Source organism: Tiliqua scincoides, chromosome 10 (genome assembly GCF_035046505.1).
Source record: "Tiliqua scincoides isolate rTilSci1 chromosome 10, rTilSci1.hap2, whole genome shotgun sequence".
NCBI classification, from domain to species: domain Eukaryota; kingdom Metazoa; phylum Chordata; class Lepidosauria; order Squamata; family Scincidae; genus Tiliqua; species Tiliqua scincoides.
Window position 1 is genome coordinate 18,654,047 of NC_089830.1, and position 24,217 is coordinate 18,678,263.

The window sequence follows — 24,217 nt, forward strand, 5'->3', positions numbered from 1 at the left end:
AACTCAGTTATTTTCAACCTTTTTCATCTTGTAGCACACTGGCAAGGCACTAAAATGGTCAAGGCACACCATCAGCTTTTTGACAATTGACAAGGCACACCATCAGCTTTTTGACAATTGACAAGGCACACAGTGCTGTCAATGGGGGCTCACATTCCCCAATGGTCCTATTGATAAATGACATTCTCCCAAATTCCCACGGCACATCTGAGGACCATTTGCGGCACACCAGTGTGCCATGGCACAGTGGTTGAAAATGGCTGTTCTAACTGTACAACTTGCTCTCCAGTTCAGCCTACTGGGTACCTAGGAATGACTATAAAGATTTGGGGAACAGTCCTTGAACTCCACTTCTAGGGCAAGTCTTAGCAAATGTCCACACACACACAAAAACACACTATATGTAAGGTCTCTTGCAGCCTCAGGTGCACAGGACCCCAATGATTTATTTATTTATTTATAGAATATTATTTATTTCTAGATCTCTTTTTTTTCTAGTGGGTCGCAATAGATTGTCATTTTTAAAAATGGGTCCTGGTACTAAAAATTCTGGGCAACACTGGTCTATGAAGATTTTCATCTCCTAACATTTCGCCCAAAACTACAGTGGGCATTTTTAAAGGAATAGAGATGAGAACCACAGACCTTTGGTCTCACCCCAGAGAACTGTCCGCAAGATCTTGTTCACCCTGTGTTCCTTAAAGGACTACACACTTTCTATCTGCAACCCAATTCTTTTCCTGTTCCAAATTCATTTCTAAGGGCTAGTAGCCAAGCAGTGCTGATGCTCAAAGTCTCCTCCTCCTCCAAAGTTAAGGTGTTTGACTGTAAACCCTGTAAACCCACATTATTATTAATAAATTAAATTTAAATTAATAAATTAAATTAAATTAAATTTATTTATAATTTAGTATTTACTTATTTATAATAATAATACTATTATTTAAAACAGTATTTTAAACTATAAAAATATAAAAATTATTATAATTAATAATTTATTAATTTATTAATAAATAATTAATAAATTATTAAATTATATATAAAATAAATACTATTTTAATAATAATAATAATACGTGGGAACTATTACAGTCTAGTAAAGAAGTAAGAGTTTTTAATGGTGCTTAGGGAGGACTCACTTCTATAGGATACAGCCCTCTGTGCATATAAATCCCAGCATTTGACACACTGTCACTAGCACTGTGAGTTTACACGCCTGCAATCCCAAGTGCGGTGAAGAAAAACTTAAGCCGTCGCTCCATTCGAGCAGGTGGTCCAGCAGCCTCTGCCCTGGAGCATCCTCATCTGGTCACAAGCAGAGACATCCCTGGACTGCATCCCGTTGCCATGGTCACCCACCCTCTGCCTGTGGATGCTCCTGCGCATGCGTCTCCGCCCCCCCCCCCCGGGAGGCCGGTGCGCGTACACGCACCAGTCTCCCGCCCTGCGGCGGCATCGCCAGCTGTCATCCCGGGGGTCATTTGTGCGCCTGCGCGGCGAAGGGCTGAAAAGGCCGGGCCTGCCTTCTGCGCAAGCGCAGTTGTGAAACGAGAGGGAGTGGAAGTGGTGAGTAGGTGCATCCCTCTGAGCGGTCCAGCCTCCCTTGACCATGTCGTACGGCCCGTTGGAGACCTACAGGCCCGGTGGGCTCCCGCCCAGGGACTTCAGCACCATCATCCAGACTTGCAGCAGCAACATACAGCGCCTGGCACAATGCAGTGAGTGAATGAACCCCCCCCCACTGTCTTCCCCACCCCCCACTGCCCCCCAGTCTCCCCCCCCCACAAGTCTTTATGACCCCCTTGGAAGCACCTCCCATCCCTCACCCCCCCCTCCAAACATGACGCTGTTTTTTTTCAAGGGCTTCTATCCCCTCCTTCCACCCTTTCTCCTGTGCCACAAACTTTAATTGTAAGCTCCTTGGGGCAGGGATCTGACCTCCCCTCCTCCAATTCTTTCAGACCTCCTAGTGTCATACGGTGCTTCCCAAACTTTTTAGTGCCAGGACCCACTTTTAAAGATGACAGTCTATTGCGACCCACTAGATCAGTTGTTTCCAAAACTGTGGGTCAGGAACCACTAGTGCAATGTTTCTCAAACTGTGGGTTGCGAACCAATTTCTGGTGGGTCCCCGGTCTTTTCAATGTTTTATTTTTAATACATTTGACTTGTTGCTATCGTGGTATGTGACTGCATTTGGGGAAATTTTTTAATGGAAACTCTTAATAGGCTACTATGTATATGCTTTTAATAATGATAGTAAATGGGACTTATTCCTGGGTAAGTGTGGGTAGGATTGGTCTAGGATTGTTAAAAAAATTTCCTGCTCAATGATGTCACTTCTGGTGGGTCTTGACAGATTCTCATTCTAAAAAGTGGTCCGGGTGCTAAAAGTTTGAGAACCACTGCACTAGTGGGTCACAACCTGATTTTGGGTGGGTCACCAAAGGGTGATGGAAAGATCAGATAACTAATTGCCTCAAGCCCTGAGGCAATTCAAAAAATCAGATCATGTCACTCAGCGATTTTCAACCAGTGTGCATTGGCACATTGGTATGCTGCAAATGGTCCACAGGTGCACCGCTGGAGTTTGAGGGAATGTCATTTATTAATAGGGCTATTGGGGGATGTGATCCCTGTGCCAGCAACACAGTGTGCCTTGTCAATTGTCCAAAAACTGATGGTGTGCCTTGACCATCTGATGGTGTGTACCTTGTCAATGTGCCATGGGATGAAAAAGGTTGAAAATAGCTGTTTTAGCTGGTAATTACCCTATAAAGATCTTGGCTCCTGCAATTTGCAAACATGTGTACATAAGGGATAAATGTTTGAGGGTTTTTCTGGTTATTATAATTTATTTATTTCTAGATCCCCTTTTTTAAAAGTCTGGTAATCCTAAGTGGGTCCCGATAGAGTGTCATTTTTAAAAAGTAGGTCCCAGTGCTAAAAAGTTTGGGAACCACTGCACTAGACAAAAAAATTTTGATCTACAAAGAAATGTTTTATTTATTAATAATAATAAATAGATTATTAATAATTGGGACCATGTGCTCCCTGAGGCTGTTAAAGACCTTACATATAGTACGTGTGTGTGTAGACATTTGCAAGGCTGTCTCTAGAAATGACATTCAAAGACTGTACCTCCAAACCGTTACAATCATTTCAGGGTACCCAGAAAGCTGAACTGTAGAGCAAGATATGCAGTTAGGGACTTCCAGGCCAAAGACTGAAACTGGGTTCATACATGATCCTAATTACTAGAGAAAGTCAGAAAACGTGACATTAATTTGGGGGTATGAAGATTAACTCGTACATCAGGTTAGCATTCCAGCTAACAATTTTCTTCTGCAAACCAGGCAGGGTGCTTGCAATTAAAAAAAAATTCAAAAACTTTTCATGACCCACCAAAAATCAGCTCATGACTCACTGGTGGGAAGCCCACAGTTTGGGAAACGCTGGTGTAATAATACCATGATTTGCATCCATGATCTCAAAGGCATATTACGTTTTTAAAAACTGAAAACAGCTTAGTAATAATAAAAGAAAATAATGAACAATTTCCTTTTTCCTTTTGAATTTTTTTCCCTATTCCCAAGTTGTAGTGTTGCCTGGTCATTTATCTAGCTTAACAGAAAAGCTTAACAGAATGAACTCAGAAAGTTAAAACTGATTAAAATCTACAATAGATAACACCTCAGCAATGGAAAATTTTTGTTCCATTGCTGTGCCTTGCCAAAAACTTGAGAATTGGTGCATAGCGTGAGAACAATTGTACGTTTCTACTCATGCTTGCCAGCCTGCCTGCCCATCTTTCCTCTAATTATTCATGCTCTTAAATCCACTTCATGTGTTTTGCGTGTATATGCAGAATCTACCTTGACCAAAGAGGTGTGATTTGCATGTAAATGAGGCATGTACTTTACTGTGCTATCTGGTTCCAGAGCGTATGTTCTGTGTACACAGGCAGTGAAATACATTTATGTGATCCAGGTGGCATCAGAATTTGGGGACTGGCTGAGGGCTAATGCCCGTCACAGGGCCCATGTGGCCAGGCTGACTTCTGACCTTGCCATACCCATGGCAGTGATAACACTCAGTGCATCAAAAAGGGACAGGTGGAGAATCTAGCTTAGAGTCCTCTACAACCAGGCATGCATGACCATCAGACAACTGTCTATGCACTGGTTTTGTTCTCTTCCATACATAAAGGTGGATTCCAGGAAAGGGAAAAGGTAGTTTATGAAGTGCTCCTCACTGTAGTGTAGTGGTGGTTCACTTTTTGGGAATGATGGACCTCTTTGAGAATCTGATGGAAGCTATGGACCTCTGTCCAGAAAAAATACACATCAATATATCCACACAAAATTTTGTTTCCACCCAGTTCATAAAAACCTAGGTTAGGAACTTCTGGTCTAATGAGTGAAAGATCTGTGTGCCAGTTTTTCCTACTTAATGGACAGCATAGTTCATAGAATGTGGATGGGTATTAAAAATAGTATTATTAGTTTTCTGTCTTGTCTTTCAGAACGGCCCAGGGTGGCATACAAGATTCTCTCTCTACCTTATTTTAACTTCATAACAACCCTTTGAGATAGGTTAGTCTCAGAGATAGTGACTGGCCCAGAGCACCAGTATTCCTCACCTCTGGAATACCCTCCCACCACCCTATCCTACCCCCTTTAGTGCCTGGCGCAACCCCATCCAGCCATCGCAGATGGCTCTGATGAGCCAGTGCAGCGGCTGGATTTGGCCCTGACAAGTCAGCACAGGCCTCTGCGCCAGCCCCGCTGACTCCCAAGTCAGCGCAAACGTACCTTACAGCGCATTTGTTACACCTTTATCAGCTCAGCCCGAGGTTTAGATTGAGCTGTTAGTTGCTTTTTCTTGACATTTCTAAGGAATACCATGGATTCCGTGATTATTTAAAAGATTTTCTATACTGCATTTCCCCAGGCCACAAGCCTGGCACTCAAGGTGGTTTGCAACCATATTAAGACATACATAAAAACAATACTTAAAACCACAGTAGCCTAAAAACACGAGATTAAAATAACCCAAAAATAAAAAGGTAAACAACAGATTTAAAGACAAATAACTTCTAGAATTCATTTCAGTCCACTCAATCCATCAGGCTTATGAAATCAGGTTAGTTGCAAAATAATTAAGGTGTGAGCAGTCCTTGGCTCTGCTTCTTTTTGTTCTTACATAGTTGATTGGAATCACCATTCTGATATGTTTATGAATAGTGGTATAGAATTTTTTTAAAAAATTAGCTAGTATCTGCTGTAGCAGCTTCGAGGACCATTGTTCTGTGCTTTTGCACAAACGGTGCACGTGAGCAAAAGTTAGCCTCTTTGGTATTCATGGAGTTCATTTCAGCCTTGCAACTAAGCCTGAAAAAGTGACTAGCCCACAACAGCCTTTTGAGCTTGCCCAACTACATAGAACTACCGTGTTTCCCCGATAATAAGACACTGTCTTATTATTTTTTTTGGACAGAAAAACACCAGAAGGCTTATTTTCAGGGGAGGGCTTATTTTAATGAACATTGACAGCAATTTTAATAAACAGGTAAATGTGAACAAATCATGCCCCCTGAGTTCTTCTTTTATCCTCCATCATGCCCCCTGAGTGCTTATTTTATCCTCCATCATGCCCCCTGAGTTCTTCTTTTATCCTCCATCATACCCCCTGAGTTCTTCTTTTATCCTCCATCATGCCCCCTGAGTGCTTATTTTATCCTCCATCATGCCTCCTCAGTTCTTCTTTTATCCTCCATCATGCCTCCTGAGTTCTTCTTTTATCCTCCATCATGCCCCCTCACTCCCGCTTACATACCGGGTTTTTATGTTGTCCTGCCTCAGCTCTCCTCCGCGGCACTGCTCTCAATGGCGCCAGCAAGCAAATCACTGGGGAAGAACAGGATGACGCGCTCACTGCTGCAGCTCTGATTGGATGCAGCTCGGAGCGCGGCGTGCGTTTCACCCGGGGGGGGACGACAGTGCATACAGAGGGTACCGTAATGTAGCGTGTAGCGCAGGGGATCACCTTCACTACAGTAGCAATCTCAATAGGGCTTATTTTCGGGGGAGGGCTTATTTTAGAGGAATCTTACACAGTAAGGGGAGGGCTTATTTTCGGGATAGGTCTTATTATCGGGGAAACACGGTATATTAATCATCTCTCTTCCTCCTATTGGGAGTTATGCTTCCCAGCCAAAAAAGGAGGGGGGGGAGAAGATCTAAAAAAGAGGGGGGAAGAGAAGGTTCCCCTGCTTACAGAGATGCAATTCTTGCAACAGAAAGAATTAGCCAGTGGCTACTTACAAGCCTCTCTGATTCAAGCGTTCTAGCTTTATTTAGATATTTCTGTTGTACCTTATAGCTGCCACCTTTCCCCCCTGTTGCTACAAAAGACTGCAAAGAGCAAGGTCTGGGGAAATCCTGGGCAACCAAATTCAGAGTTCTGGCTCCCAAGCCAGAGGTACTGGTTTATTTATTTTTAAACACAGGCAACCCTTTCAACACACTGCCTCAGGAGAGATGATGGTGGCCAACTGGTTTTCAACAGCTTGCCAAATTTCTCAAAGGTGAATCATTTACAACCATAATCAACATGTCTTATCAATTGAATAGGGAGAATTGGTTTCTAGGGTTTAAAAGTCTTTTCTTCTATAAGAGATCTAGATTATTTCCCTTGCTCATTCCAGGTTGTCCAGTGGTGACACTCAAATGTCTCCCATCTTGTAGTATAACCTGCTCAGAATATCCCTATACCTCTGTTTCTCTCCCCCCCCCCCCGTTGGGTGTTATATTTCCCAACCAAACAAGGAAACAAAGTTTAAATTCTTGAATTAAAATGATCCATGTTTATTTAGAATAATTTCTTGTGTATTCAGTGGAGCTTATTCTCAGGAAAGTGTGCAGAGGATTGCAGACCTGGCAGAAGGAAAATGTGGGAAGCATGCTGCTTTTCAAAATCCTTTGTACAACCCGGTGGAAGCTACCTTGGTAGGCGCTATCTAGCAGTGGTAAGGAAGGGTAATACTGAACACAGGTAGCTTGCTTTCTGATAGCCGCATCCTAAACGCGCTGTGTTCAAGGCTCCAGCATCGCCAAAATGGCTACCGCTGAATCCAGTGGGCTAGCACCAGGAGTCCCCTCAGGGTAAGGGAGCATTTGCCAGTGGCACCAATGGGTCTTCTCAGATCTACGCCCACTTCTCAGATATGAGGAGCCCTGTGTCAGGCTGCCCAGACCAGAGGGGAGCACAGGATATGGACGGCAGAGGCTGTTGCCATCTCTATCCCCCCCCGCCCGTTCCTCCTCTCCTTCCACCCCATTCCTTCCACCCCAAGATGAAGCACAAGCCTTCCACCTGGCTTGTGCTGGAGGAGCGCTGGCTGGCTGTCCTCACAGTACGGAGGCCCAGCACTGACTGACACTGGCCCAGTACCAGCAGCCCTCCTCACTGGGTGCTGCGGAAGTGCCTTATGGCACACTTACAATGCCCAGTGCTGGAACTTATCGGATTGGGCCCTAAGTGTGCAAAATGCTACACATATCTTGTCCTTGATATAAACCTTCCAACAAACCTGGAAGGTGAATAAATCTTCAGTTCTGTCTACATTTCTTTGGGAGTGAACCCCACTGAAAGCAATGGGACTTCCTTCTGAATAACCATGCATAAAGTTGTGTTGCAAGTCTTATTATCCCCATATAGCAGCTGGGGAAGACTGAGGCTACGAGGGAGCAGGTTGCGTCCTACCTAGTGAATTCTTTCCTACCAAGTGAGTTCATGGCAGAGGCAAGATCAGAAACCAGGCATGTCCTGATCTGTGGATTAGTGTCTTACGCCAGCCATTTAATACAATAGCCCTTCTCCAACAGTAGCAAAAACAGTTCTATAAAACTTTTGAACAGCCTGGGGAGGGGATAATACCTTTTTTTAAAGGATAAATAAAAAGCAGGATCAAAATGTTTTTGGATGTCTTTGCTGATTTGGACGAGACTTGCTTTTTGTTTCAAGTTTCTTCAGGAAGGACGGCCAATTCCTCTGAGCCAAGCAATAGGAAATCCTTGGATCCTGGTTGCTGTCAACTTTTTTGCAAGTGTTGCCTTGCTTTGCACTTGGGGCATCTAGGCTTGTAGTTCTTACAGCTGCTTCTTCCAGGAGTCCCCAAATTGTTTCAAGTTTCCCAAATTGTCCCCAAGAGTCCCCAAATTGTGTCTGGCCTTAAGATCCTTAGTTTCCAAGGCTCTGCCCTTTCCCCACAAAGCAAGATGTTGTCCCTATCTTTGTGTTGTGCTTGCACAATGTAGCACAAGGACAGGGTCGTCCACAGCTCCAAGTTCTGAGCTGGTGAGAGGAACGTAGGATCATTTCTAGCACTCCTTTCTAGCTTGATACAGGTAATGTAAAATTGCCAGTTGTGTTTGAGAGGCACCCGATCACTTTGTAAATGCAAGGAGCAAACAGCCTCCAGTCTTCCTCCCAATTGTGAAGCTGTGGAAGCAGGGTCAGGGAACCAAGACAATTGTAGAGGCATTCCCTACCTCCCTTTGTCGATTTGGAGTTGAAAGGAAGCTTGGGGGCTCACACTCACCACAGGGTGATAATGCATTTGTCATGGGGAATGAAGAAGTGGAAAAAAGACAGCTCCTTTTGTTTAAGAGAAAATAAGCTTTTGTGAAACTTTCCTGTTCAGTCCCCGAAAGCAGTTTTCACTCCCCCTAGGTGAGCAGCCATTACAGTACTGGTGCATATCCTTTTATTCCAATTATTCCTGAGGATGCTTTCACACACAGCCACTATTGAGCTGCTGCAGAGATCCACTTGCTGGCTGCAAGTGGCTAACACAGGCAAACTGTGAATGTTGGGAAGCTATTTTTACAGTACGTGCTTATCACTTTGAGAAGGTGTGTGTCTTGCCTGTCCGTTGTGTCTGATTAATGACTCACGGCTTCAGCAACTGAAGGCCTAAATAAGCAGCAGCCGGGAGCTCAGCCCTTTTGGAAAATGAGCACGCAACAGATCTGTTCCTGCCCATGGAACCTCCTCTTTTTTGTCTTACTAAGAGTTGATAATCTGTGTGTCAAAGGAAGACATCATATGTGTTGGCAACCTTCAGTCTCGAAAGACTATGGTATTGGGCTCTGAATGGTGGTTCTGGAACAGCGTCTAGTGTGGCTGAAAAGGCCAGTTCGGGAGTGACAGTCCCTCCGCACTGGGAGCAAGTGTACTGTCCCTGGTCTGTCTCCCTGGCTATGGGCCTTCCTTCTTTGCCTCTTTGCCTCAGACTGTTGGCCAAGTGTCTCTTCAAACTGGGAAAGGCCATGCTGCACAGCCTGCCTCCAAGCAGGCTGCTCAGAGGCCAGGGTTTCCCACTTGTTGAGATCCACTCCTAAGGCCTTCAGATCCCTCTTGCACATGTCCTTGTATCGCAGCTGTGGTCTACCTGTAGGGCGCTTTCCTTGCACAAGTTGTCCATAGAGGAGATCCTTTGGGATCCGGCCATCATCCATTCTCACGACATGACCGAGCCAACGCAGGCGTCTCTGTTTCAGCAGTGCATACATGCTAGGGATTCCAGCACATTCCAGGACTGTGTTGTTTGGAACTTTGTCCTGCCAGGTGATGCAGAGAATGTGTCGGAGGCAGCGCATGTGGAAAGCGTTCAGTTTCCTCTCCTGTTGTGAGCGAAGAGTCCATGACTCGCTGCAGTACAGAAGTGTACTCAGGGCGCAAGCTCTGTAGACCTGGATATTGGTAGGAAGACATCAACGAAATGCGTAAAAGTGGGTACCAAAATGAAGTCTTGCAACCTAGTCCTATGGATGTTTACTCAGAAGTAAGTCCTATTTGACTCAGTAAGAACTCCCCATGGTAGCAGATGTAGGATTGCAACCTTAACCTTTGCACGCTATTATATTCCGTCACTTATTGCTGACAGGTGTAATCACCATTTCAGAAGTACTTCTGATTGCAAAAGAATAAAATACTGGCAAAAGCCCCACTTTAATCACATGACTGTATTATGATGGGCTGTTAGGACACATGACATCAACAATAAATAAATGTTAATAATTGAGTTGAAAGGCAATGTTGTGTTGCACTGAAGAATATATGATAGCTGATGGTGAAATCCCCTGAAAGAACTTTGGAAGCACAGCGCTTCTCTGAAATTGACACTTCTCATTTTCAAGTAAACATTGTTGTGAATCGGGCTATGAGACAGTTCAGGTAACCCAGTGAACTATGATTTTTTTTTGGGATTATGAGCCCCACTCCTGTGTTCATATCCAGGTCTGTAAATACAGTTAAACCTCAACTCCTGGGTTCAGACACTACATGGAATTGTAGTTTAACTAGCCAGGATTTCTCCCTCAAAGCTGGGTGCCGAAGGGGAGGAGGGAGTGTGCGGTCTAAGCACTCATTCCCCTCACATTCCAACAAATTGTGGTCAACTTAAATCATTGAAATTGGCCCCTGTATGTCAAGCAACAGTCTCCAAGCAGGCTGAGCTCAAAGGATTTTATGCCACAGTGGTAATCTTACATCAATTCTGTCTTTACAGCTTCTCAGATAAGGAACTTAATGAGTCAGCTGGGAACCAAGCAGGACTCCAGCAAACTGCAAGAAAACTTGTATGTATTCCCGATAACATGTGTGTTACAATGAAAAAGCTGAATGCGCAGGTGAATTTTGGAAGTCATATCACTGCCACCAGGTCTGCACATACAGTGGCACAAGGCAGTAGAGTTGACTGTGCCATTTCACACTGCAAGTGGGGAAATCCCATTTTTAATAACCCCCTTCCTGGAACAATCTTTCTTGCATGTAAAGCAGAGGCTCATCTCTCGGGGAGGAGAGGAGAAGTGGTATCCACCCCATGGAAACCAGCCAGGGGAGCCACAGAATCCTCAGAAAAACATGCTGCCCTATAAAATATATAGGATTGTAACACTTTTGGGGAGCCTCAGTCAATGGCTCAGTAGATCAAAGGAGCCACCAGTTGAAAATGTTTGGCATGGGAACCAATGGATAAAAGGATACTGACTTGAGCAGAAAGGAAATGTATCTTCCCAACAATTTCCTTGTATATCACAAAGTTAATGCCTTAGGGCGCAATCCTAACCCCTTATGTCAGTGCTTTCTAGCACTGACATAAGGGCAGTGCAGCTCTGAGGTAAGGGAACAAACATTCCCTTACTTTGAGGAGGCCTCTGTGAGTGACACCCAACTGCAGAATGCAGCACACGTCCCATTGGCACCGCTATACCAGTGCTGGGAAGTACTGACATAAGGGGTTAGGATTGCGCCCTTACTTTTGCACTTTTCCCCATTTTCCCTGTTGGTCCATTTTTCCCATAATGGAACAATAGGGCTCCCTATTTTTTTTAAAAAAAAGAAACTATGGCGTATGTGAGTTAAGAAAGTGCCTTAGATTTGTGGGTGCACAGTTTCTCTTTGCATGTGAAAGTTCTCTGTTTCCAGAGGCTGGAAACTCAAGTTGACCCATGTTGACCCTTCTTATTCGTAGGCAACAGCTGCAACATACAGCAAACCGGCTCGCCAAAGAGACCAACGAGTACCTGAAGGAGCTGGGTTCTCTGCCACTCCCCTTATCTACATCGGAACAGGTTTGCGAGTGTTACTGTGGCTTTGGTGGATCCAGAAAAACATGCTATTTTTAAATATTTGGGAATACCATAACTCCTTTGGTGGGTAATATGGGATAACCTATCAAGGTGTCAGAGCCAGTTTCAGAGGGCCCTCCTTCCTGGGTGGAGCCCCACTATGGTTTTATTTTATTTATTACAGTATTTAAATAATGCCTTTCTCATAGATTCAAGGCAGTTTACGTAGGCAAGCTGACCATCAACCTCATTTTTCAAGGGGTTTTTACAAGTATTGTTCCATGTCTCATAGAACTCTACATTTCTCCAGATGTTTCACCTTCATAGTTCAGTTGTCATCTTGGCTTGCCAGCCCTTTGCACTTCCAAGGTTTTGCAGGCAGTCACAAATCAGGTCTCCGGTATTATCTTGCCAGCTGACTCCTCCTTAGAGATCTGCCAGCAGCTTTGGTCTTCAACTTTTGGGCTCCCATCCCAGGCTGTTGATCCTGCTTCGCTTTTTCAGACAAGAAAACAGCTCAGCTTCCAGTCCATACCTCCTGCCACTACACTATGGTTCATAGTGAATGTGGTGTGAGAAGCAAATCAACTGCAGAGCAACTCTGTTACCCAAGGGAGTTACTTTACCTCCACCACACAAAGGCTGTGGACACAGAGGTGGTCTTGAGAACAGGCAGGATGGAAGTGCCATCACCTGACACCAGCTCAGAGTGAGACCCATTTGAGGGCTAAAGTTTGGCCAACAAAAACAAGACATGTTGTATCGACACATCGGATCATGGGTGGAATTTGATTGGCATTCTGAGGCGGGGTTATTCTCTCCTCCAGTCATACTTCCATCTGCTGTCATGAGTGCAGACGAAACATGTGGCTGATGAGAAATTAATCTTTAAATTCTTGCTTATGCAGGAAACAAACAAAATCTCCATTCTAGGTCAGTCGTGACTTCTTTTGAAATATTTACAGAATTCAGGTTATGGTAGGATTTTATGTAGCACTGAAACCTTTTCCAGAAAACTTCCATTGCTAACTGTTTAAGGAACAAAAGGCAAAGCACCAGTATCTTACATAAAAAATACTTTGGTGGGGAGGGGAAAAGCTACCTGCCACTGTAGATCAACAAGTGGGCTAAGACTGAGCCTAAAGGGTCATGGTTTACAATGGAATCTGTATGAGTTAAAAGTAAGAAATTGGATCGTTCTTGAAATTAAGTTCCCCTCTTACTTCTCCATTATTAAGTCCTGGGTGTTACTTTCTGTTTTCCAGCGTCAGCAGAAACTTCAGAAGGAGCGCTTAATGAATGACTTCTCCTCAGCTTTAAATAACTTCCAAGCAGTGCAGAGAAGAGTGTCAGAGAAAGAGAAGGAAACCGTTGCACGGGCAAGAGCTGGCTCTCTTCTCTCTGTAAGTTGGCAGCCAAACATTTTCTACAGAAAGATCCAAAAGGAGTCTACCTGCCCATTGAAATCTTGTGCGCTGCATCCTACCACTTTCTGAGGTCCGGTTGGTGTCTGTTGATACAGAGGTGGTCTTCCCATTGAGGTCTTCCAATGCACTGCATCACACCACCTTTTGAGGTCTGTGGACACAGGTGGTCTTGAGAATTGGCAAGATGGAGGTCTCAACTCCTGAAGCCAACTCTGAACGAGACCCATTTAAAGGCTAGAGTGTGGCCTACAAAAACAAGATACATTATGTTGGCACATAAACACTTTGGCATTCCCTCAATGGAGAGGAAGGCCTAGCCCGTCTCCCTTTAACATTAGTCAGAACCTAAAGACTGTATAATTCCATAGTTTTGTGCACATTCCCTAACTGGCAGCCCAATCCTATGCATGTCTACTCAGAAGTAAGTTCCATTACAGTCAATGGGGCTTACTCCCAGGAAAGTATGGATAGGATTGGGCTGTAAAGCTGCAATTCTAACCATACTTGCCTGAGAGGAAGCCCCATTGAACAAAATAGGACCTACTTCAGAATAGACCTGGTTAGGGTTGTGCCCTAAGCTAAGTGCTATATTTGGATTTGGAAAGAAATATTCTCCGGTCTCCATTTAATTTTTTGTAACCATTTCTGCCCCTTCCGCCCCACTGAAGGGACCATTGTAGTAGCTGACAGTATACTTTAAAACCACAGCATTTCAGAAATAAAATCCATAAAAAAATAGGAGGTATTAAGAACAACTGAAGTTCAAATCACAAACACATGCCAAAGATCTGAAAGCAATTTTTAGAAAGAATGAAAATCATTAAAAATCCAGGTACTACCGGCGGGTTTTCACTTCCTGCTTGAACACAGTTAGTGACTGGGCCAGCTGGGCCTCCTAAGGGAGAGAGTTGCATAAAGTAAGCACCATGAGTTGCCAGCAGCACCTCTTGAGCCATAAACTGGGATATTGCGTGTCCAAGTACCAGTCGAACACAGGAAGCTTTGCAGAGTCAAAACCTTGATCCATCTTGTTTAGGTTTCAGTGGCTAGCAGCAGTTCTCCAGGGTTTCAGATAAGGATCTTTCTCAGTCCTGCCTGGAGATGCTGGGGATTGAATATGAGACTTTCCAAATGCAAAGCAGGTGCTTATCCAATATGCTACAACTGCTTTCGCAATAAGAGTACATTGGGATAATTACAGATTGGGGATTCTAGAGCAAAATTCTTTACTGTTCTCTGGACAATCTACCTTCTGTCTCTGCACCTCCTGGTGTAGACTGAAACCAGAGACCAGGAAAGGTAGCAATCCTGCCTTGTAGCTGAAGCATGCACTTAATGGTGGGTCTTTGCCCCTTGTAGTTTAGTTCCATCTTGGTCCAGATAAGCTGTCTCAGAGCCCAATCCTGTGGTCCTCTGTGACTGCCGGGCAGGAAATGGGGGCATGGTTGGGGGCGTGGGGGAGGCGTTTCGGGGAGGGGAAGGCATGGTCGAGGGTGTGGGGGGCGTTCCCAGGGCTGAGCTCCGCAGGATCCAGGACGCTCGAGTAGGGCTACTCGCCCTACACGAGCGCCTTCACTTTAGCGGCGACCAAACAGTTGCCGCTAAAGTGAGTAGTCCCATTGCGGGACTGCTTCCCTTACTCGGGGGAAGGGGACGAACATTGCTGCATTGTACCCTTCAGCTTTCTTCAGTACAAAGCCTGCCTTCAAGTTGTCTGATTGTAACCAAATTATGTTTTCCAGGCAGATGAGAGGCGTAGGGAAGAGCAGTTGGTCTCATTCGACAGGTAATGGCTACTGCTTGGAACAACCTTTATTACATCTGCCTTTACAAATGCAAACACCTTCCTCACATGACTTGCCTTAGAGAACAAGAACTAAGACATGTACCATGTTCACAGTAACAAAGAACTATATGTTAATTGGAAGGTCATCCAGTTGAAGTCCCTACTCAGTAGAGGCAGCTGCTTCAGCATCCCTGACAAGTGGCTGTCCAGCCTCTGCTTGTGGGATCTCCCTCATTAGAGGTTTTCAGCTGCCTAAAGCCGACTGTTCCTGTGCTGAACAGCTCTTAGAAGTTCTTCCTCTCTAGCCTCAATTTACTTCTCTGCAGTTTCAGTCCATTTGTTCTGGTCCTGCCCTCAGGAGCCAGAGACAATAAGACTTCTCCTTGAACTTGTCTCCCCTGGATCTAATCCAATACTCTATCCCCATGTTTCCAAAACTGTGGGTCCACACCCACCAGTGGGTTGCAAGCTGATTTTTGGTGGGTCACAATAAGTTTTTGAAACTTTTTTTTTTTTTAAACTTTGCACATGCTCTTGCCCAGTATGCAGAAGAAAATCCTTGGCTGGGATGCTAACTTGTGGTAATCTTTGTAGCAAATGTCTACATACACATACTATAAGTAAGGCCTCCAGCAGCCTCAAGGGAATAGGACCCGTTATTATTGTTGTTGTTAGTATCATCATTATTATTAAATAGCAATATTATTTCTTTCTAGATCTCTCTGTCTCTCTCTGTCTGTCTGTCTGTCTCTCTCTCTCTCTAGATCTCTCTAGATCTCTCTGTGTGTGTGTGTGTCTCTCTCTCTCTCTAGATCTCTGTGTGTGTGTGTGTGTGTCTCTCTCTCTCTAGATCTCTGTGTGTGTGTGTGTGTGTGTGTGTCTCTCTCTCTCTCTCTCTCTCTCTCTCTGTGTGTGTCTCTCTCTCTCTCTCTCTCTCTCTCTCTCTCTCTCTCTCTCTGGTCTAGTGCAGTGATTTTCAACCTTTTTCATCTCACAGCACACTGACAAGGCACTAAAATGGTCAAGGCACACCACCAGGTTTTTGACAATTGACAAGGCACACCATGCTGCCAGTGGGGGCTCACACATCTCCCATTGGCCCTACTAATAAATGACCTTCCCCCAAATTCTTGTGGCACACCTGTGGACCACTCACAGCACACCAGTGTGCCACGGCACAGTGGTTGAAAATGGCTGGTCTAGTGGGTTGCGATAGATTGTCGTTTTAAAAAAAGGGCCCTGGTTCAAAAAAGTTTGGGAAGCACTGTTCTAGTCACTACATCCCACTGGATCTTTAAGTTATGAATGTAATGTTCTGCAGCAATGAAGAGTGGAATCAGATGCAGTCTCAAGAGGAAGAAATCACCATAACAGAACAAGACCTTGAACTAATTAAGGAGAAAGAAACTGCCATCAGGCAATTAGAGGTGAGTAGGTTAGGACTTGAACCAAAAACCAGTGAATAAAAAAATTAGGTTATTATGTTTGGGAAAGAGATTTAAGAGGGCAGGGTTCTGGTTTCTTCTGAAGCCACATGCATGTGCACACAAACACTATCTCTCTATAGCTCTACATTTCCTTTCTTTGCACACTGGGGTATGCATCTTTCTAGCTGAAGAGGCTCTGCTTTCCTTCAAGGCTACCTACATTAATAAGAGATATTCTGCTGATATTCTGTGCCCTGCAGTGAGAATGGGCATAAACAACTGTACACAATTTAGCAGTTGAGGGAGGGCAAAGTATGGATTTGTACCCCAGTACAGGTGCTGAAAAGGATGAGTGATGTTAGTGACTACTGTGGACCTCAGAGGAGAGTGAGTGAGGGAGCGGGTCACAGCTGGAGGAGGGTAGAAGCAAGGGGAAAGAAGCAGTTCTGTGTGGGGGAAATAAGCACTAAGCAGGTGTGCCCACTGGTTATATTTTGGGCTTGCCGTGGAGGGAGCTGTAGAAGGTCACATAGGATGTTGGTTTTCATTCATTTTAAATGTAATACATGGCCCAAATGTGATTGGATTTAGAGAGGCCCTTGTGTGAGCCCAAGGCAGTTTCACAGACACTGTTTTTGAAGGGCAAACAGCTTCAGCATGAAGGAGTGGGCACTAAAAGCCTAGTGTACAAATGCAACTTTGGATCCAAGCCACAAAGTGTACAAATGCAGCTCTTTGGATCCAAGCCACAATAAGGTGTTTATGCTTTTGATGTTTTTAGTTTTCCAGATTAACTCTCTAAACAAGCAGGCAGGGATGGGGAAGGGTGGGAAATATAATAAATCTCTTTACAATCTTCCTTTCAGGCAGATATCCTGGATGTGAACCAGATATTTAAAGATTTGGCTATGATGATCCATGATCAAGGAGATATGATTGGTAAGTGGATGCCAGTATATACCTGATCCTAAGGCAAACCATTTTGTTTCCAGCATTCCCCCACTTTCCTGAACATACAACTGTTTATGGGACATAAGTAGTAATATGTTCAGCCTGTGGAAGTCTGAATGAAGCTGCCTTATAGCACCATTCTGTGCGTATCTAGTCAGACGTAAGTCTCATTAAGTGGGACTTGCTTCCAGGTAAGTGTGTATGGGATTGCAGCTTTAATCATGGAGGATTCTTACAGATGTTTGAAATCCGTTGGCTGCTCTTATGTTAGGGAGGGATCCCCCAAGTGTATTTTTTTGAACTGTTGTGTACAAGTTGCTGAAGACCAATAATGGAAACACATTTATATGAACCGATTTGATGTTGCCTCAATAGCAGTTTTTAGAAAATTGTGATAGCATGTTAAAAAAAAAAAAGTTGTTGATTGTCACTTTTTGCAGGGAGAGGTGGTTGTGTAGCTGTGTTATCAGTGGCCAACAAACATGTTGGCCACTCTAGAACATGGAACTTGAAGCACTGATTCGCCTCCGTCCCTTATCAGAGCATTTGTTGATTGGGGGGGGGGGGAGGTTAACGAATAGAATATACCCTCTAGCCTCTTTTGTAGGGCTCCCAGCAAAACTATGCTGAAATAGTTTTTATAGGCTGACTAAGTAAGCCAAATTAGAAGCAGTAACATCTGTGACCTAGGGAGTGAACATTTTTCCATCCATCATTCCCCACCCCAGAATCTTCATCGGTCACCATTGCCTTTTGGGGAAAGAATTGTATGTTTATCATGTATGTACAGTGGACCGTTCTTATCTGTGGAGATTTGGTTCCAGGCTACAGGCGTGCACACCCAGATAAGGAATTCCATGGATGCTGGAGTCCACTTTCAAAGCACACACAAATGCTATTCTAGAGGTCTCTCCTGGGTTGCGCCAGGCAGGCAACCTACTCGGTTGGTCTCCATGGACCACAGAATGACCTGCAGAAGCCTCCGGAAGCTACTTTCAGTCAAACTTCTGCGTCCAAAAACTGGAAGTAACTTCTGCAAGCTTCTAGTTCATTCTGAAGCCCACGTAGGTAAATAGAGTGGGTTGCCAGCCTGGCAATTGCAGGGAGCCTCCAGAGGCACCCATGTGGACCCTCTGTATCCATGGATGATTAAATCCACGGGTACAAAACCCATGGATATGGAGGGCAGCTGTATTTGTCTTGTCAGCTGGCTTGGAAGCCTGTTGCTGGACCAAAAGGCAGAATATTTGTTTTAAATTGTAGCAGTGACCTGTAGTTACTCTGAGAAAATTGAACACCCATGACTTTCAGTGTAAGTGGTTTTTTTCTTCTTTGCTGCAGATAGCATAGAAGCAAATGTAGAAACTGCTGAAGTCCATGTAGAAAGTGCTAACGAACAATTACAGAGAGCTGCTTATTATCAGGTAATGTTTGCATGTTCCTGTGTTGTCTCCCAACAAAAATGACACCACTACCACTTGAAGAGAAAATCATACTCATAATTGACCCAAAGTTAGAGCAATTGTCCCTTTTTTTAATTCCGTTTTCTCTGTTCTTCTCTTAGTTTAAGTACTTCTTGTCCCAATTTGATAACAATATTAATGAACTGATCTTGTGTCTCCTTTGTGGATTCAATTGGCTTTCTCCTCTCTCTCCCCCCTTTGCTGTTTTATCTCAACAGAAGAAATCTCGTAAGAAGATCTGTATCCTGATTCTTGGCCTGGCTGTGGCTTCTCTAATCCTGGGACTCATTATCTGGCAGGCATCAAAATGAAGTCCCAACATGGAATTGAATTAGTTGCAGAGTTGTTGTTTGGTTGTTTTTTTTCACCAGGGGAAAATAGGTAGACGAGCCTGTGGAATGAATCGATTGGGATGAGTTGGAGCACAGAGACCGGTTTTCCCCTGGTAATTATTCCATATAGAAACTAACATGAAGATAACTAGTTCTTGGATCTAGTGAACCGTGAAGAGAGTATTTATCAGTTCATGTGGATTTTTTAAATTTTATGTAACTAAACTTATCTTGTGGGATTTTTTTTTCTGTACTATATACTCTTTTTGTCCCGAATGTAAAGTGTTGAAGAGTGTGATTGGTAATCTATGATGAACTTGTTAATTGACACATACACAATGGATTTAACTTTTAAAAGGAAAAGAAAATGCTGCTTTTTATAAGTAACTTGCATAGGAATAGCTCCCAAGAAGGGAAACATCTTACTAATTTTCCAGTCTCAAATGACTTTCTTGATGCAGTTCAAAGAGCCCCATTGGACACCTGCCTGTGAGCAGCAGTCAACATCTATATATATATATATATATTGCATCACAAATGACTTTTGAAACTCCCCTTTGTTTCCATGCAGCACATGGGACTGGTATTAAAAGGGAATAAACCCAGCCTTCCATGGTGCACAGAGCTAACCATAGAGTCTTCTGGGTTGCAGCCCTTAGCTTTGAGCTTCTCAAAAGATAGACACTTCTGTCTTTGGAAAAGTGCAACGAAAAATGTTGAGACCATCTGGGTGTGGAACCAAGAATGTACTACAGAACTGACTAGTTTAGCCTAGAGAGATTTATACCTAATGTCTGGTAATAAAGTTTCTCCTTCTATTGTCATGGTGACAGTGAAACATTTCACAGTGTGTTCTTACGTTTTGTTTCCTAGTAAAGGTGTAGTCAGTTGTGGGCTACAGAGCATCTAGTCTTTCTCTGTTGTACCTCCAGTAGATCCATTCAGGGTAACCTGAAGTCATTCTCTTTGAAACTAAAAGAGGTAAAAGACAAAGCACAGAGCCTGTGGTGGGTAACAACAGAGGTGGCACTGAAAAGGATAGTGCACTTTGTGGGTGACTCCTCATGGTCCTTCCATGACTCTTCAACAGAAAGTTTCAGGACTTATGTAGTTTGCTTGCCTTGAAGATGTTGCTTGTGTCTGTAGACTGCGAGCGTATCTCCTATGAACTACTAGGAGGAATTGCTGAGTAGAGCTCTGAAGTAAATCCTTCTCCTAGAAGTATCTGATAAGAAAAGGCAGAAAAATTGACTTGATAGAATTGGAAGATCCTATATACAAGGAACTGTAGCATTCTTTTACTGACACACTCCCTATTTATATTTTTTAACATTTTCTTTATTTAAATTGCTAAACTGTGAAAGGTGGCGTAGGAGAACAACGATCCCCTCCATTGTACATCTTTGCACTATTATTACTCCATCATTCCATCTATTAAATATCAATAAACATTTTTAAAAGTATTTAAACAAGGTGTCTTTCTTTCCGTTCAAAGTTATAGAAGGGAATGATGGGAGAATTGTTGTCAGGTGCCATAAAATAACAGGCATAATAACTTGCTTCGGGATACAGTTTGTAAAGCCAGGAGTATGGTCTGCGTGTTTAACTCTGCATTAGCAGTGTTGTAACTATGGGGTATAAGGCGGTAACAGATGAGAGAGCAAATATTTGTTGCTGCTATAAAAAAGGCTGTATACAAAGAAAAGAGAATCTGTTCTAAGCACCATTGAAATCAATAGATATGGATAAACTCATAGACTTTATGGGCACCAAGTTAATATGAAGGAAATTGCTAAACTCCTAGAAGCTACTTGGGACACAAGGATGTGCATGACCTCATCACTGTGACTGCTTTAACTTTTGATATTGTATTTCACACTTGACTAGACCAGTGTTTCTCAAACTGTGGGTCAGGACTTGCTAGTTGGGTTGCGAGGCCATTCCAGGTGGGTCCCCATTCATTTTAATATTTTATTTTTAATATATTCGACTTGATGCTACCATGGTATGTGACTGCATTTGGAGATGTTACAGACCTGTACTTTTAACAAGCTACTATGTATATTCTTTTAACAATAATAGTCAATGGAACTTACTCCTGGAACAGTGTGGATAGGATTGCAGCCTAGGATTGTTCAAAATTTTCCTGCATGATGATGTCACTTCCAGTCATGACATCACTTTTTGTGGGTCCTGACAGATTCTCATTCTAAAAAGTGGGTCTTGGTGCTAAATGTGTGAGAACCACTGGACTAGACCGTTCTGGAGGAGTTCTGGATGTGTACTAGCATATCTTACCCCTCTGGCTCCTAGGGCCATGACACTTGACATCAAGCCCCCCCCCACCTGAAGTAATTGTAGTGATGTGATGGTGTCACCACCAGTTACTTCTGGGTTGTAGGCCCTCGGAGCAGTTGCACGCTGCTCTGAGCATCTGACTGCTTTTTTCATAGGAAAAAAAAAAGCAGTTGGCCAGTCAGAGAAGTTTGCAACCGCTCTGAGTGCCTGTGAGGGAAAGTGCAGGAGAGGGTACCTTAATAACCTTCAAAGCAAGGTCAGGGTGTTCTTTTGCGGTTATGACATCTGGTCACCCTGAACCTGATACCTGGGATGCTGTACTCCCCCGCCCCATTAGCTATACCACTGAAACCATAACTATTTGTTTCCTTGTTTGTGAATTCTCTTGGACTGTTTGAAGATTGTTGCCTTCATAATTCAGACCTGAAAATCACAACAGGAACTATTGTGAAGGATGCATTCCAAACAATGCGTAGTAATTATTTTGCAGGGATGGACCCAAGTCCCAATGACTCTAATTGTGAAAAAATGTGTTTTCCGTGACTCGTGGGAACTTGTCACGTATGTCATTGAACCTGACTGTGACTTGCGATTTGTGGCAATGATGTGGAAAAGAGCCATGACTCATATAGACTTGAATAGTGAAGAATTGTGATTTTTGTGCCTGCAACTCAGTTGTGTGTCTGTGTTATTTTTTTCACTGTTTCAGTGTCATGCAAAAAACCTAATGGGGCAATCCAGAAGCTGGCATCCAGATGGGTGCAAGCAGCAGATGTGGTGGGAGGTGGGTAGGTTGGTTCTGAGTGGGGCAAGCAGGGTGGAGGGGAGGAGGAAGACAACAGGTGGCAAAGAGTAGTCTCAGGCCATTTGGAGAGTATTACACCTTTAGGCCACATCTATTTACTACTGGATCCTGACAGGCTACCAGACTTTTGTTTTTCAACAATTAGCAGTCTTGTGATGTCACCAGGTTGTACCCTGTGACATCATCAGGAACCTTACACTTTGGGATGTCATCATATGCTCCACCTCAGAAGGCTCAAGGTTTTGGATGCATCTGAATAGGGGCCCTAATAGTAAATAGGTTAGGCCAGGGGGGTCAAACTCTTTTCATACAAAGGGCCAAATTTAGCATTCATGGTGCCTGTTGAGGGTTGGAAGTGACATCATTAAGCAGAAAGTGACATCATTAAGCAAGCGATGGCCATAAATAAGCGCTTTGTTCTCATAGAAACTCATTTGCTGAGAATGACAGAAGAGAAAATGTGCAAATCTTGTTCAATATTTTCAATATATGAGAAAGCTCAATTAGCACAGTGGGAGAGCCCAATTATAATATAGGCTGAATAGGTTGCATGTGGGGGCCACATTTAGCCCTTGAGCCTTATGCTTGATGTCCCTGGATTAGGCAATCCTTAGGACTGATCTTACGTTGGCAACCTCGGAAGACTATGGTATCGCGCTCTGGATGGTGGTTCTGGCACAGCGTCTAGTGTGGCTGAAAAGGCCGATTCGGGAGTGACAATCACTTCCACACTGGGAGCAAGTGTAGTGTGTCCCTGGTCTGTCTCCCTGGCTATGGGCCTTCCTTCTTTGCCTCTTTGCCTCAGACTGTTGGCCAAGTGTCTCTTCAAACTGGGAAAGGCCATGCTGCACAGCTTGCCTCCAAGCGGGCCGCTCAGAGGCCAGGGTTTCCCACTTGTTGAGATCCACTCCTAAGGCCTTCAAATCCCTCTTGCACATGTCCTTGTATCGCAGCTGTGGTCTACCTGTAGGGCGCTTTCCTTGCACGAGTTCTCCATAGAGGAGATCCTTTGGGATCCGGCCATCATCCATTCTCACAACATGACCAAGCCAACGTAGGCGTCTCTGTTCCAGCAGTGCATACATGCTAGGGATTCCAGCTCGTTCCAGGACTGTGTTGTTTGGAACTTTGTCCTGCCAGGTGATGCCAAGGATGCGTCAGAGGCAGCGCATGTGGTATGCGTTCAGTTTCCTCTCCTGTTGTGAGCGAAGAGTCCATGACTCGCTGCAGTACAGAAGTGTACTCAGGACGCAAGCTCTGTAGACCTGTCCAGGTCCAGGACTGATCTAGGACACTTTATTAGCCATCATCATCAATAATTACCAATAATTACCATCATCAATAATTACCAATAATAATTACCCACTTAATTAAAACATCAGTGATAATAATAAACACCAGTTAACAACTGTGTTTCATGTAGTTTGGAATTATTAACAATAATTAATTATGAATGAATGAATAAACCTTTATTAGGCATAGATACAGAAATCATAAAAGCAAACATAATTAGTCCTAATCCCGTTTATCAAAAATGGAGTTAAGATACTAAATTACTAATAAAACATTTACAGTTCAACATAAAATATCAACATTTTTGACAAATTACATTAAGAAGGCTTGGAAATCACCAAAAGTAAAAATTCCCTCTAGCACATCTGGTGAGCAGTCATTTAGGAGACACTTCAGTTTTGCCTCATCCGAAAGCCCATTCATTTTGCAAAGAAGTGGAGTCATGTAAGTGTGGCGGGATCTAGTGTGCCGAGGACAATAAAAAAGAATGTATGATTGATTCAACATTTCCCAAATTACAAGGGCAGAGGCGTTCTTTATATGGTATTTGCCTATATCTGCCTTCTGTGACCTTGGATGGAAACACATTGAATCTTGCCAAAGAGATTGCACGACGTTCAGAAGGGTTGATCAGAATACTCAGATAAGGAGCCATTTGCCCATACTTTAGCGGGATAGAGAAATTAAGAGGGGAGCAAATTCTAGAAGCAAGTTCAAAGAGGTTTTGTGCCTCAGTGTCTAGCATTCTTTGCCTTACCCTTTGATAAACTTCAGGGAATGGATAGAAACTTAAAAAA

The 24,217-nt window shown here is 43.7% G+C and overlaps 1 protein-coding gene across 1 annotated transcript; it reads left to right on the top strand.

The window, feature by feature from the left end:
* Positions 1-1,550: 1,550 nt before the first annotated feature.
* On the top strand, positions 1,551-20,487 carry STX12 (syntaxin 12). The gene is made up of 9 exons (XM_066638494.1): positions 1,551-1,717; positions 10,576-10,645; positions 11,542-11,641; positions 12,904-13,041; positions 14,808-14,851; positions 16,173-16,278; positions 17,145-17,217; positions 18,571-18,653; positions 18,911-20,487. Exons 1-9 carry the CDS (start codon positions 1,609-1,611, stop codon positions 19,001-19,003), a joined length of 816 nt encoding a protein of 271 aa, XP_066494591.1. The 5' UTR covers positions 1,551-1,608; the 3' UTR covers positions 19,004-20,487.
* Positions 20,488-24,217: the final 3,730 nt, after the last annotated feature.